Below are 13,258 nucleotides of genomic sequence, written 5' to 3'. Positions count from 1 at the left end.
TGCAGATTGTTGTAGTGTTATCATTTGGTTTCTATTCTGAATGTTTTGAAGGTTTTGCACAGGGCTCTACATCCGGTATTGTCCAGGACAACTTCCTGGCCAGGAATACCATAGTTTTTCCCCCATAAATTCTTCTCGCCCCCTAGTGGCAAAACAAATTACTTCTGGGAACTCAGATTAGGGACCCAGTGGACTAAACCAGTGGCAGTGTGCAAACGTATTGAGGAACAAAAGAGTGACAAAATGCCTCCCAGTCAGTGCTGCAATTGCAATGCCTATGTAAGCACATGGATTTTAACTCTTTAATGGATTTTAGCACATTAGCATTTTCAGTGGGAGGGGTCCCACTGAAAATACTACCTCAGGAGACCTCTGGTTTCAGGTAGGGCTATTCTGCGCCACTTAACACAAAATGCTAGATTCAAAAACCGGCAGGAGATTCACTCGGCAAGTTGCTTTATTTATTCACTTTTCACAAGGTTCCTGTGTTCAGGGAATGACAGTCTGGTGAGGGGCTACAACAAAATACTAAACATGGGGCATTAAACAAATTCAAAACAGTTCCCCGGTACAACTAGTAATAATAATATACTAGCTGGTCCCTATAAATATTGAAGCATTTTAAGTCCTTCCAAATGTACAAGGTATGTTACAGTTAAAGATCACAATATGAACAGTGGACAATGAACATACAAAACAATTTAGATGATCTTCTTCAGCTCGTCATACAAGACCAGCACAAACGCACCGCCCATGCCTCTGAGCACATTAGACCAGGCTCCCTTGAAGAAAGCCCTGCCACCCTCATCACGCATGATCTTCTTCCAGCAGTCCATGGTGCCACTGTACATGATGTCCGCTGAGGGGGAGAAAAGACACGTCACACCTTCTCCAACCTCAAGGTTTTATATTTATAACTTGGAAAACATTTTTCCATAACAAGGATATGTTTTAAATTGTAATTAGAGATTAAATTGTAATCAGAGAAAAGAAAAGATTTGTTCAAATGCTTTCATTTACTGCTTGCCTTTCTATCATTTTAACGATTTTGCTTTCAGTGGGTGGGGGCATGCGTACAAGTGGCTAAATACTTTTCTTAGACACAATAAGCCAGTAGTGTTATTGTAAATAAGAAATCGCCAGCTTATTGTGTCTAAAAAGGCAAAGCCACTGGTACACATGCCCCCCCACCCACTGAAATCAAATTCTCTAGAAAGCAGTAAATTAAAAACATTTTAACACTCATATTCTCTTTTCTCCAATTACAATCTAAAATATAAACCCTTGTTGTAAAAACAAAGTTGACCTAAAGTTTCAGATTTAACTTTCATGCACAATCCCAAAGGTTGGTTAGGTGCTTAACAAAACAGATTAGACACCGTTGGGCTCTGGTTTCCAAATAATGTATTGCACACAAAGTGCCCATGTACAAGGGCACTTTGTGGGTGCAGTAAATTCTTTGGAAACTGTAGCCAAACCGTGCGTGAGCATTTGGCATTTTTTAATCAGATTTACTTACCTCCTTTGCGCCCAGACTGCATCATCATACGACGGCGGACGGTATCGAAGGGGTAAGAAATGAAACCGGCGCAGGCAGTCACAGTCTGAGCTATCGCCCAGCTGATAACGATGTGCGTATTCTTGGGATCTGGCAGCATGCCTGCAGAAAAAAAAAGAAAAAAAAAGTGAGATTAAACAATTTAGAGTTCACAAAGAAAGCACTCAAACTGGACTGTACAGCTTGCCATTAGATGATTTTAACTTGCCCTTGGCCGTGTCATAAACACCGAAGTAGGCAGCTCTGTAGATGATGATGCCCTGCACAGACACGCTGAAGCCCTGGTAGAGGCCCTTGAAGCCATCAGATTTGAAGATCTTCACCAAGCAGTCGCTGAGGCCCTTGAATTCACGGCCGCCACTTTTGCCAACATCGGCAGCCAGGCGTGTTCTGGCGAAGTCAAGGGGGTAGACAAAGCAGAGGGAGGTGGCACCAGCAGCACCACCGGAGGCAAGGTTGCCGGCGAAGTATCTCCAGAACTGCTTGTGTCGGTCCACGCCACTGAGGAAGATGTTCTTGTACTTATCCTTGAATGCGAAGTTGAGGGCCTGGGTGGGGAAATATCTGATGACGTTTGCCAGGTTCCCTCTCCAGAATGAAATGAAGCCCTGCTCTTTGGGGATACGGCGGACACAGTCCATGATGCCCTTGTACTGATTTTCAGCAGAGATCTGTTTGCTGGCATGTTGGACCTGTAATAAAAGCAAAATGGATTTTGAGATTTCAGTCATTTCATCCAAACAAAAATTGACAAATGGGCCGTTCTCAACCAGCCTAGGGTCATAGATATCACATTTTTGGGAATCAGTAACATTTGAGGTTTGAACTGACAACTCTGAAAGTGAAATATGTGCCAAATGCACATAAGCTACACTGTACCCTTTGTTGTTAGAGGTTTATTAACTTTAAAATCCCACAGGGTTTTCTATAGCTCACCTGCACAACCCATTATGCTGCTACAATTGTTTTTAAATGTGCAACTGCAAATAAAACAAAAAAGTAATGTATAAGCTGATGTTGAGAGAATTCTTAGAAGACAGTGGTGAGGTGTGAGGCTGTCTGAACTCACGTTTAGACTGTCTAGTACTAAACTTCATGGCATCCATTCACCAATTCACAGCCCCGCCTCCAACTTGTGATTTGAGCCTCGAGGCACCATGCATAGAGAGACAGACTAGTACGCACCTCTACAAATCTGGCAAACTTTCAAACATGGAGACTTGCTGGCCTATCTGGCAAACTTTCAAACAACATGGGGACTTGCTGTGTCAAATGACCTTGGTCATTCAAGTAATGTGAAGTCTAACTTATGACCTTAGTCATTCAATGTTAATTCAAAACTTAATCAGTACATTTACAATTAGGCCTAGTCAACAACTGATTGGTCTATTCGAATAGCTTTTAAAAATGTTTTCCCCTTTATAAATCTTCCCATTCTGCGAAGCACTATTGTTGCACCTGTTGTGTGAAATGTGCTAGTACACAAATGTTTGTTTGAATATAGTCAACTTTCAGACCACAGCAACAGACAGGAAGTCAATTATTGACAAATTACAGCCCATTTGCCAAGAGACGCGAGCAGTGCTCGTGCCAATTAACTGCACTGGCAAGAAAACACAAGTTTCATTTGCCCCCCAACTTCTTGATTCATTAGCCCAGTGTTTCTCAAAGTTTTACATTTCAAGGTCTCCCCTTAACTCTGACAGTGTACAAATTGAACCAAATTAACCCGTTAGTCAGAGTTACAGACTTGTATGTGTCAATTTAGACCACCCTAAAGGAACCCACAGAGTCCCTGACATCCACTAAACAATGCATTATTAGCCTACTGACCTGGAGAAGGAGCTTGACCCTCTCAATGGGAGCAACAGCTGTCTTGGAGATGGCAGCGGCAATACCACCTGCCAAGAAGTCCTTGGCGAAAGAAATGGCCGTTTCACTCATTTTCAGACGTTGTCAAATCTCTCGCCGTTCAGCCGTAAGTCAGGACTCGCTCAGGGACAGAGGCGAAGTGAACGCTGCCAAGTTGGACAAGGGTTTATGAAGGCTGGGCATGAGGGGAAAAAAACGCCAGCCTCACACTCAAACTTAATTGGTGCAGCTGGTGAAGTTGTGGGCGGGGATAATTTGTCCTTGGACTTAGATTTTGGAGTCTTCCTCACGACTCAAGTCAGGCAAATAATAGCAAGTTTGGAATTGCAATAGGCAAAACACAACCTATTTTTCACTTTTCGATATTGCTGTTTTAATACACAGTGCAGAATTGGAGGACACTGATTTATTTGTGGGTTTATGTCACTGGTTCTCAAACTTTTACATTTCAAGGTCTTCCCTTAACTCTAACAGTAAGGTCCATTTGGTTTCATTTGTACAATTGTTCAGTGTACAAATGAAATTTAGATCCCCCTAAACACTTTAGAACCAATGGTTTATGTCATGTTATGAACTGGGTCAAGGTAGGTGACTCGTGTCGAATAAATGCCAGGTTTTACGCAGCTGAGGTCCTAAGAATTGGAGGACACTACCTACTGTAGTAAGGAAAGGTCATCTCTCCAATCTTCTCACAATAGTTAGGCCAAATCAGGAGGATATATTCAAATTGTACATGAAATGAACAGACAATTAAAGCAAAGAACCCAATTAACCTGTGAGCCCAGTCAAGTTTTCCAAAAATATTGAACCTGTCACATACATATTTTGAGGGTCACCCAAGTGAGGGGTATGATGATGCGAGACCCGAAACCCTGATGAGCTTGGGCTACATCACTGAGGATACGTCCCAGGTGCATTCATGCAATGTTTTTTTTGTTATAGTTATTCTATTTATAGTGACTCATAGGAATAGCCTACGTGACAACCAGGAATAGTCTGGTGACCACCGGAGAGACAGGTGACAGCCGGAATGTAGACGGCACCCGGGAGCAGGTTGGGTTAGCGCCCCAGCCTGTGTCTTCCGTGAGGAAGTAACCCAACAAACCCACGGTTAGGCCTTTAGGAGGGCCATTCAAGCCGCAAGCGGAGCCTGCAGCACCACCGTTGGGCGAGGTGGAGCCTGCAGTACCATTGCGGCTCAAGAATCCACCATTCCTGAGTGAAATGTCTGGGGCTGGAGTCTGGTGCAACGCACAGGTCCTGGACCTGGTGAGACGTAGGATGTGCCCGGACAGGAGTCAATCCACAGAGCCTAGTCCCTCCATGCGCCAGATTTCCTCTCCCGTCTCGGCAGAGTAGTTCTGGAGCGGTGGGTAGCTACTGGGACGTAAATCGGGACTTGATCAATCCTGGCTGGGTCACCCAAGTGAGGGGTATGATGTTGCGAGACCCGAAACCCTGATGAGCTTGGGCTACATCACTGAGGATACGTCCCAGGTGCATTGTTTTTTGTTATAAGGTGTAAAACAAAAATGCATTTGAGCCATTGTACACGATTAGTTGGAAATGCAACACGTTGGGATTAGTGACATTAACAGGTGTAAAAAGTTGGATCATTGGTGTCAGACAAATGATTCAGGGGTAGAAATGATTCAGGTAGAAACCTTTTATCTTCCATAATTCAACTTTTTGAAGTTTTTAAAACGATAATAAAAAAGGAATGGTTTTGGACGTACAATTCTTCCACCCAACGGCAACAAAGTGGTTGTCAGTCATATACTGTACTAACCATGTGACAATGGGCCCAAGAAAACAAGTCTCACTACAATGCAATGTTCTGGTTTATTAGAACCCCACAATGCTTTTTTGACAGGCAAAAATCAAGTATAACATCGAAATGCATTTCTTTGCCAGCATGATGATTTTTTTAAAAACATGTAAAAATGTCAGTGTTTGTACAGGAAACATAGAGCAGCCAAATGAAATGTGAACAATTACTGTTGTTCTACATCTTGCATCCTTGTGATGTTTTTTTTTTTTCTTTTTTTCTTTTTACACTACATTAATTCATTCATTTTAAAATCAGCCTGAATGTCAGGCTACTAATGTTAGGGAGCCTACTTATAGTAATATAAATTAAGTCCACACACCGGTTCTCAGCTCCACTTTCTTGCTTTTTTTATTGCTGCTAGTCAACATTCCGATCACAAGATCTTTGTCAAAGTCCTGATGGAGATCTTGTGATCAAAACATTGAATAGCATTAATAAAAAAGTTGAGCTGAGAACCGGTGTGCAGACTTGATTTATTTTACTGCGTAACTGCTGTTTGTCCAGCACCTTGACTTTAGATAGGGATGTCTTCCCAGCCTACTGCATTACAATTACTTCTGGATTAAGGCTACTTTGTGCTATTCTAAAAACTCTACAAAACATAAAATAATAATAATAATATACCCAAGGCACATTACAACCATATAGCAAACCATGTTATATGGTTAAAATACAAATAATACAGAAATATTAAGAAAGATAAGAAAAGTGAATAAATTAAAGTGTGTGTGCGCTTTGTACCATGTAGGATAATACATGGAGAGATAATACTGTGAAGTATTGTGATTGTGATAGAGGTAGAGCTTTGCTGATAGAAATACATGAGAGTAAATGTCAAGACAAGTATGTATAACATCATTGCCATGAACACACGATAGCCGAAATTCAGGAGAATAAAATTATTATCAGGAGTGACAATAGCTTCTGCCATAGAAGCTAGTAAAGATTCAAGGCCCATTTGGCCAGTCCATGTCTTATAAAATATTCACCAGTGAGGTGAGGAGTATATTCCGTAGAAGACTGATTCCTCGTGCCGAGTCACCATTCATTCACGATTTAAAAAGATGACTCCCGTGACCGAAAGCTCCTGTTCTTCACGTAGCGCTTCACCTCTTCCAACTCGTAAGGCCTCAGGCTTTGGTCTACCCCTGGTTTGCGTTTGTAGCTCAGCGGCGAAACAATGTACCCATTGCGGTAAAGGCACATCTGCTTGCACATCTCAAAGCAGGTGAAGAGAAGGCCAGAGTAGGGAACAATCTGTGAAGGAAAGGTAGACATTAGAACACCGGTTCCCAAACACTGCATAAAGTAAATATCCCTTTTGTTTCCTACTGTCGGGCTGTTTTGACGTGCGCCTTCCGCGGCCAGTGTGTGTTCCCCTTAAGCGTGCATGATGTTCACATTAACAGCTTTTTTGCAGTAATTCACTACTAAAGGTCCCTTATCTGTAAAACAACGTACAACTGCCATCAAATGACATTTGGAGGTGGAATAATGGAACAGAACAGAGCATGCTATACCAGAAATAGAAGCTGCCCACCTAGCTCGTGACATACCTTTATGAATTACACGTAGAGCATTGCTTTCCAACCCCCCCCCCCCCCCTCCCACACACACACACACATCTAATTTATACTCCCCCACAGACACTACAGTGTCTCTTGGCAAAAATTAATTTAAAGCTAACAATGTGATGCCCCCTTGAGTTTTTTTCGACAAGTGACACCGTCGTTCAGCCGAGTTTAAATTAATTTAATGTCTGCTAGAGGGGTTGTAGTTATTTAATGTAACAGACACAGATGGTACGATTTTGAAGCATGTGTTGTCCCTATACTCTCAGTGTATATCAGTTCCTTTTTGGCTGTGTAATGAACAGCCATGGGTGCAATTGTGTCTTACTTGACATGAATAAACAAACAATGTACATTATGGCAATTTATAGCTAACATAACGTAAGTCAAGCCGTACCTTTATTGCATTGGCAGTAAAGCCACTCCAAAGTGATAGGAAGCCCTTGTTCTTTACCACCTGTCTAAAACAGTCCATCATTCCTTTGAAATGGACATCAACCCCACCAAAATGGGGCAGCCGGGAACTCTGCGCCTGAGATGAGAATAAAAGAGAGTGTGTGAGTCAGTAAAGTGTCATGAGGTAGGCTACCTAATAAACCAAACTCCAAGAACGTGGCACATTAAAATAAAGAGGACGGACAGATTAACTACTGTGTGCAGTTGGATTCATGTCAAATCGACACAAATTACATCAATGCCATGAAGGATCACTCCTAGACTAATTGGTACACGATTACTTGCACAAGTTATGTGCTTTTAACAACAAGGTACTTATTTTCTTTTTTTATCTAACAATATAGAGTTCTAACAAATTTGTGATAGTTATGAACCACCACAAAGTTACTAAAAATGTTTCAATGGACAAGAAACCAGTGGCTTAATAGCCTAGCATATTACACTCCGAATAGAATAGATAACAAACCAATCTTATCTAGAACAGATCAAAACTGTTATCACATGACTGTTTTGCTGGAAAGAGCATCATTCTTTCTGTTACAGCGTTCACAGTGTATGACTTTATGTTAAGCATAACTACAAACACCATAGATAAATGAATCAGTCTTAAAAATGAACAATCACTGAAAGGTCAGTCGTCGATCATCTCCAATGAATACCAAAGTTTGGATAGGAATACTAAGCAAACTCAGTTAAACAATACCTAGGTTAATCTACTAACTCCTACAAAGATTGTGTTTCTATTGTCTATTTCTCACTGACACTTAACTCTGACCCGTTGATGGAGGAACTGTGGATAAGGCCCAAGTTATATAGATATGAGAAAATGTATCATATCTAAAAGTTGTTTTGTTGTTTGATATACTGGAAACAAGTGACTCCAAACAAGCCGACCGTGTGATAGTTACTGGCTATCAATAGCTTCAGCAGACCAAATACTACATTTGCATTCTCAGCTGCTGTTGAACCTTGTGGGGCTGTAGCTAATAATAGGCTGATAAAACCTAATGTAGTATTCTGCCCTTCGAAGACCTATTGTTCCACATGTGTGCTGTCTGTGTACAGATGAGGACACAGCAGAGTACATTTTAACCTGTAACCTCGCTGTGCATGCAAATTCCTAATCAGTAACACCCTGCATTATACTCCCACGGTTATACTCATTCACACACGCACGCAGGGAAAATCCCAGTTGTCCGACGTCCCAGTTGGGCGAACAGACTGTAATTATTGTCCACGACATTGCAAGCGGCGCGAAGGCCAGCGGACCTTGGTCCTGCTCTTCGCTCCCGAACGCCGCAGGCACGAGTGCCCGCGTGGCCGGCGGAGCACACACACACACACACGGCCTATTGGTGTACACACACACACGGCCTACTGGTGTATACTGTAATAGTGTATATAGCATGCACAAGAAATATGACACTGATCTACCAACTAATTTGCAAGATAAGCTGCGGAAAGACAGACAGACAGACACATGCATGCACGTGTACACACATAATCTCCTGATGGAGACTGCACTAACTACACTACTCTTTCAAATGTAATCACATTGTGAAATTGGGAAAGTTTGACCACTTAAACCCTCAAAACTCAGTAAACTGGACCTGGACCACACCAAACATAGAAATAGCCGATCTACAAGCTCACACTGCATCGCAATATATATGGATGCTGGGTTTCAAGAGGTTAAACCTCCTTTAGCACAGAAGGCATGGAGAACATTTAGTTTAACTCTTGAGACTGTGTTTTGCCACTCCCCACCTTTATGAAAATAAATCCACGAAACCTTTTGCAACTGATGGTACTATAAATATTAAATTCAATTCAACGTTCTATTTCGTACTGTGATTTCAAAATTATTGTAGGCAAAAGGGTGAGAAACAATAGCCTAAATACAATTAACAACATAAATAGTACCAATTGCAAACTTACTTGCATCTTCCTTTTGACAGTTTCAAATGGGTAGGACAAGGTTTGTGCCACTCCTGCAGCAAGACAGCCAATGATAAAGTTCTGGAGTGAAGTTAAACGGAAAAGAGGCTGCTGCCAAAGCTTATCCAGGTTCATGTAGACTGCACAGCACCCAACAGAAAATGGGAATGCGCCTGTAGTGAAAGACAATGCAGGTTTCTTAAGTTTCTTAAGAACATAATATGAGGCTACACATTTCTGAAAACAAATGGTCAGTGAACAGTCAAACTTCAAAATTATCTTTATCACTAGGTACACTGATGGCACAACCTTATGATCACCAAATGGAAACGAATTAATGTGCAATGTTTACCTAAGACGGTGAGAGAGAAGCCCCTATAAAGTGCCAGAAGTCCTTCGCCCCGGTAGATCTTTGAGAGAGTATGAACCACACCAACATATGTGGGCTCCCTGCAGTTCTGAACAATGAGCCTCGTCTCTGCCACCTCCAGAGGGTACGTGGCCAGGGCGGCCGCTATGCCCGCCACACTTCCAGCAAATACGGCCCTCCACTGAGATATGTAGCCCAAATCATCCATGTGATGGTGGACTATCCTGGAGATGGAAGGAAGCAAATATATATATATAAGTTAACACTCGGGACAATCGTATGGTCACGTTTAAAATGGTGACTGGTGCATTCATACAGTACCTTTATATATACTGTATATACAAACTCCCATTCACACACTGATTGATGGTGGAGGAAACCAGACAAGGCTCAAACCTGCTCATCGGGAGCAGTTTGGGGTTCAGTGTCTTGCTCAAGGACAGTTTGACACTAAGGGGAAGTCAGGAATCAAACCGGGCCGCTATACCTCTTGAGCCACTGCCGGCCATTGTAGTCCAATTTTGAATTCTAGACTTTAGTAGTCCCTGTCATAATTTTTTGTTTGTGTATACAATGTGTTACGTAGCTCTCCGCCTACATTTTTAAACACCATTCCCTGCCATTCATCTTGAAACGTTGTGAAAAAAAAATCACTACAGCTAGCCCACTGGGAACTAAATATATATGCAATTTTGTGAAAAAGGTTGAGGTTTATTTAAACTGTGGCTGATGCTGACAATGGAAAATGACATGTAGAGTAACACTAGTATGGTCCTTCAACAGCTGATCGGGTTGTGGTGGGATGTCCGTTATATGAAGGCCGAGAGGTGGCGCCCGTGCAGCAGCAGACTTTTGTGGAATGTATGGAATGCATCTCACTATAACGGGCCTGATTTGCTTTAAAAAGACTGTCAAATTATCAAGCCCATCTCACTCTTAATGCGGGATTAAACTCTAGGCTGATTTTGCTGTTTGTTTTCCAGTTCAGGTTAAATAGATGTAGGTGTGTCTGTAAATCTGCTTTCAAAGCTTTGACAATACAGTTGACTATACTAATTTAAATTTCTAACTGTGACTATTCAGGTGGTGAGATCGGGTGACGTCACGTCTTGGGTAAAAGTATCTCCACACACACACACACACACACACACACACACACACACACACACACACACACACACACACACACACACACACACACACACACACACACACACACACACACACACACACACACACACACAGCAGACTACAGCTGACTGTCAACGGACTGCCACTGTTCTGCGCCTGCGTGAGAGGTCATAATTATCTCCCCTTACTGTAATGAATAATGTATAAAGTTGTATCCCTTTTGTGCATAACATACACGTTTTTTAAAAGTGGGAACTTGGGAAACCCACACACACTCTCCCTCACTCCATCAATCTTTCTCTCGATGTGTGCCGGTTTGCTAATAATATATTTTTAGGGGCAAATGGGAGTGAAAAGCTCTTCCTCTTCAAACTGCTGATTCAACATATCGGGCCCCACTAATAAAAGCTGAAGGAAAGAAACCCTTTGTGTGTTCAGGCCTGTACAGTGAAGCTGACTTCACATAGTGTGGTAGTGAGAGATAACTATCTATATTGGATGAGGGTCTCAGGCACGACAGGCAGGGCATTTGAGGTCAAGAGGTTTTCCGGCAGGGCATCGGTAGGGAAGGCTGGGGGTTTCAGGCGTCGGCTCACAGCTGGGACTGACAGCAGACTTTCAGGCATGGGGGTCAGCGGGGGGTTCATGACTGGACACTTCAGGCAGGGATGTCAGCAGCGACTGCCGGGAGGGGTTAAAGTAGGGCGTTGGCTGGGACGGGAGGGGGGGATTAAAGGAGTAGTTCACCCCCAACATGACTTTTTTTCTATTGATTACTCATGCCATGGAGACTAGAGTTCAATAATATTTTTTGGTTTTTGTCACATTCCTAAGACAAAAATGTGATAACAATAAATTTTCCCCCATTGATTCCGGATGGTGACCCGTTTCGAAACGGTTTACTCGAATCAAATTTTTGTCTTAGGAATGTGACAAAAACCCAAAAATATTATTGAACTCTAGTCTCCATGGCATGAGTAATCAATAGAAAAAAAGTCATTTTGGGGGTGAACTACTCCTTTAAGGCATGGCACCGGGGGGTCTTTTTTTAAGCAGGGCTTTTGCGAGGTTTGTGTTGTTCAGTTCGGGGGTGTGGTGGGGTGGGGTGAAACTGTATAGAGGGTATGCGCATGCATAAAGTGAATGGCAAATCGAGTGGCAAAGTGGGTTTAACATTGTTTAACGTTGTTTAATGCAATCAAATAGGACTTTTCTGTTTGGATGTATGGGTTGTCAAGGCCAGATTTGTTTTGCTACTCACTTCCGGATATGATGATGATGTCACGCACATACCTCTATTACAAAAAAAAAAAAAGTCTGCTGTTTTCATTCTGTTTTTTACAAAAAGAATCATGGTTTTAAGTAGCTGACTCTATCCAGAAAGCACACAGTGCCTTGGGTATATCTGAAAAGCTTCATGATTTGAACCAAACTAAAATGTCATTATTATAAATGTGTATGCTAATCAACCATCTAATATTATCCTGGCCACGTGTGTGGCACAGCGTCATAAACAGAATAGCTCTCTCTCCAGGAACATTGTGTACAGTACAGAACAGAGAAATCATTTGCTGAGAGGGGGTGGGGCGGGTGATGTTTACATGTACACGTGTGCCTTCAGCCCTTCACGGATGACGTACTGTAGCAATAACTACATGTCCTAACCTCATGTAACCTCACGCTATTATTTATATCCCTGATTGGCTGTTTACAATCGATAGGTGTTAGAACTTGTCCCGCTCACGGGGGATTCCTTTGCCCTGCAATGACACCAAAATCGTCCGAGCAAACCCAGCCTTCTGATTGGACCAACAGTGAAGGCGTGACACATACCAAGAAAGCAGGAAGTGTGTGTTTTTAGCTGTCAGTACCATAGCTCTATGGTCAGTACAGTTGCTAATAACATTATTATCGTTATTTAAAGTACACTATACGTTTCCTTAATGTACAGGCCAGTCCAAAATAGACACAATGACTTAATAAACATCATGCAATCTGTATGTTCAAAGGGCATTTTCAAACATTCACAACTTTTTCAGCTGACTTTCCAACAACACACCCCACGAATGCAGCTATCATTCTGCAGCTATCGCAGCTTTACAGTTTGAATGTGTGTGTCCCACAGGCTACACGCATTTAAATAAACCTAATAATACAGTGTGGTGGTCTCAGTAAACTTACTTTTTGTACGTTGCCACGTGAACTGCGCTGTAAGGAAACAATCGGAGACAAGAGACCACATTTCCTTTCCACAATCCTCGCAGTCCCTCGTTCTGGCAGATGAGCAGAAAGCTGTTCCAGAAGCCCCTCTTGCAGTGAAAAGTGCCCACCTGGCTCTTGATCTTCACGACCTCCAGAGGCGACGTGACGGTTTTGCTAAAAAATCCGGCGAAACCAACGCATAAAAAGCTTTGATAATTCGTCAGTCGGACGTCTTCTGTAACGGTTGCCATTACTGCTGCGGTGGCTGTGTCAACAATCGCTGCTACTTCATCCGAAGGACTTTAATCTACTTCTAGGAACGAGCGGCG

The 13,258-nt window shown here is 42.4% G+C and overlaps 2 protein-coding genes across 2 annotated transcripts; both read right to left on the bottom strand.

Moving 5' to 3' along the window:
- Window positions 1-439: 439 nt before the first annotated feature.
- On the bottom strand, window positions 440-3,556 carry slc25a5 (solute carrier family 25 member 5). Its single transcript, XM_080746012.1, has 4 exons — window positions 3,392-3,556; window positions 1,767-2,250; window positions 1,520-1,660; window positions 440-859 (listed from the first exon to the last, which is right to left on the bottom strand). The coding sequence occupies exons 1-4, from the start codon at window positions 3,500-3,502 to the stop codon at window positions 702-704; spliced, it is 894 nt and encodes a 297-aa protein (XP_080602138.1). The 5' UTR covers window positions 3,503-3,556; the 3' UTR covers window positions 440-701.
- Window positions 3,557-5,308: 1,752 nt separating this feature from the next.
- slc25a43 (solute carrier family 25 member 43) lies at window positions 5,309-13,253 on the bottom strand. The gene is made up of 5 exons (XM_080745465.1): window positions 12,909-13,253; window positions 9,579-9,820; window positions 9,227-9,399; window positions 7,230-7,364; window positions 5,309-6,518 (listed from the first exon to the last, which is right to left on the bottom strand). Exons 1-5 carry the CDS (start codon window positions 13,178-13,180, stop codon window positions 6,318-6,320), a joined length of 1,023 nt encoding a protein of 340 aa, XP_080601591.1. The 5' UTR covers window positions 13,181-13,253; the 3' UTR covers window positions 5,309-6,317.
- Window positions 13,254-13,258: the final 5 nt, after the last annotated feature.

The sequence above is a fragment of the Nannobrachium achirus genome, assembly GCF_963921795.1.
Source record: "Nannobrachium achirus genome assembly, chromosome: 17".
Classification (NCBI taxonomy): Eukaryota; Metazoa; Chordata; class Actinopteri; order Myctophiformes; family Myctophidae; genus Nannobrachium; species Nannobrachium achirus.
The sequence above is the reverse complement of the archived record's forward strand: the minus strand, read 5'-3'. Positions and strand labels throughout refer to the sequence as shown.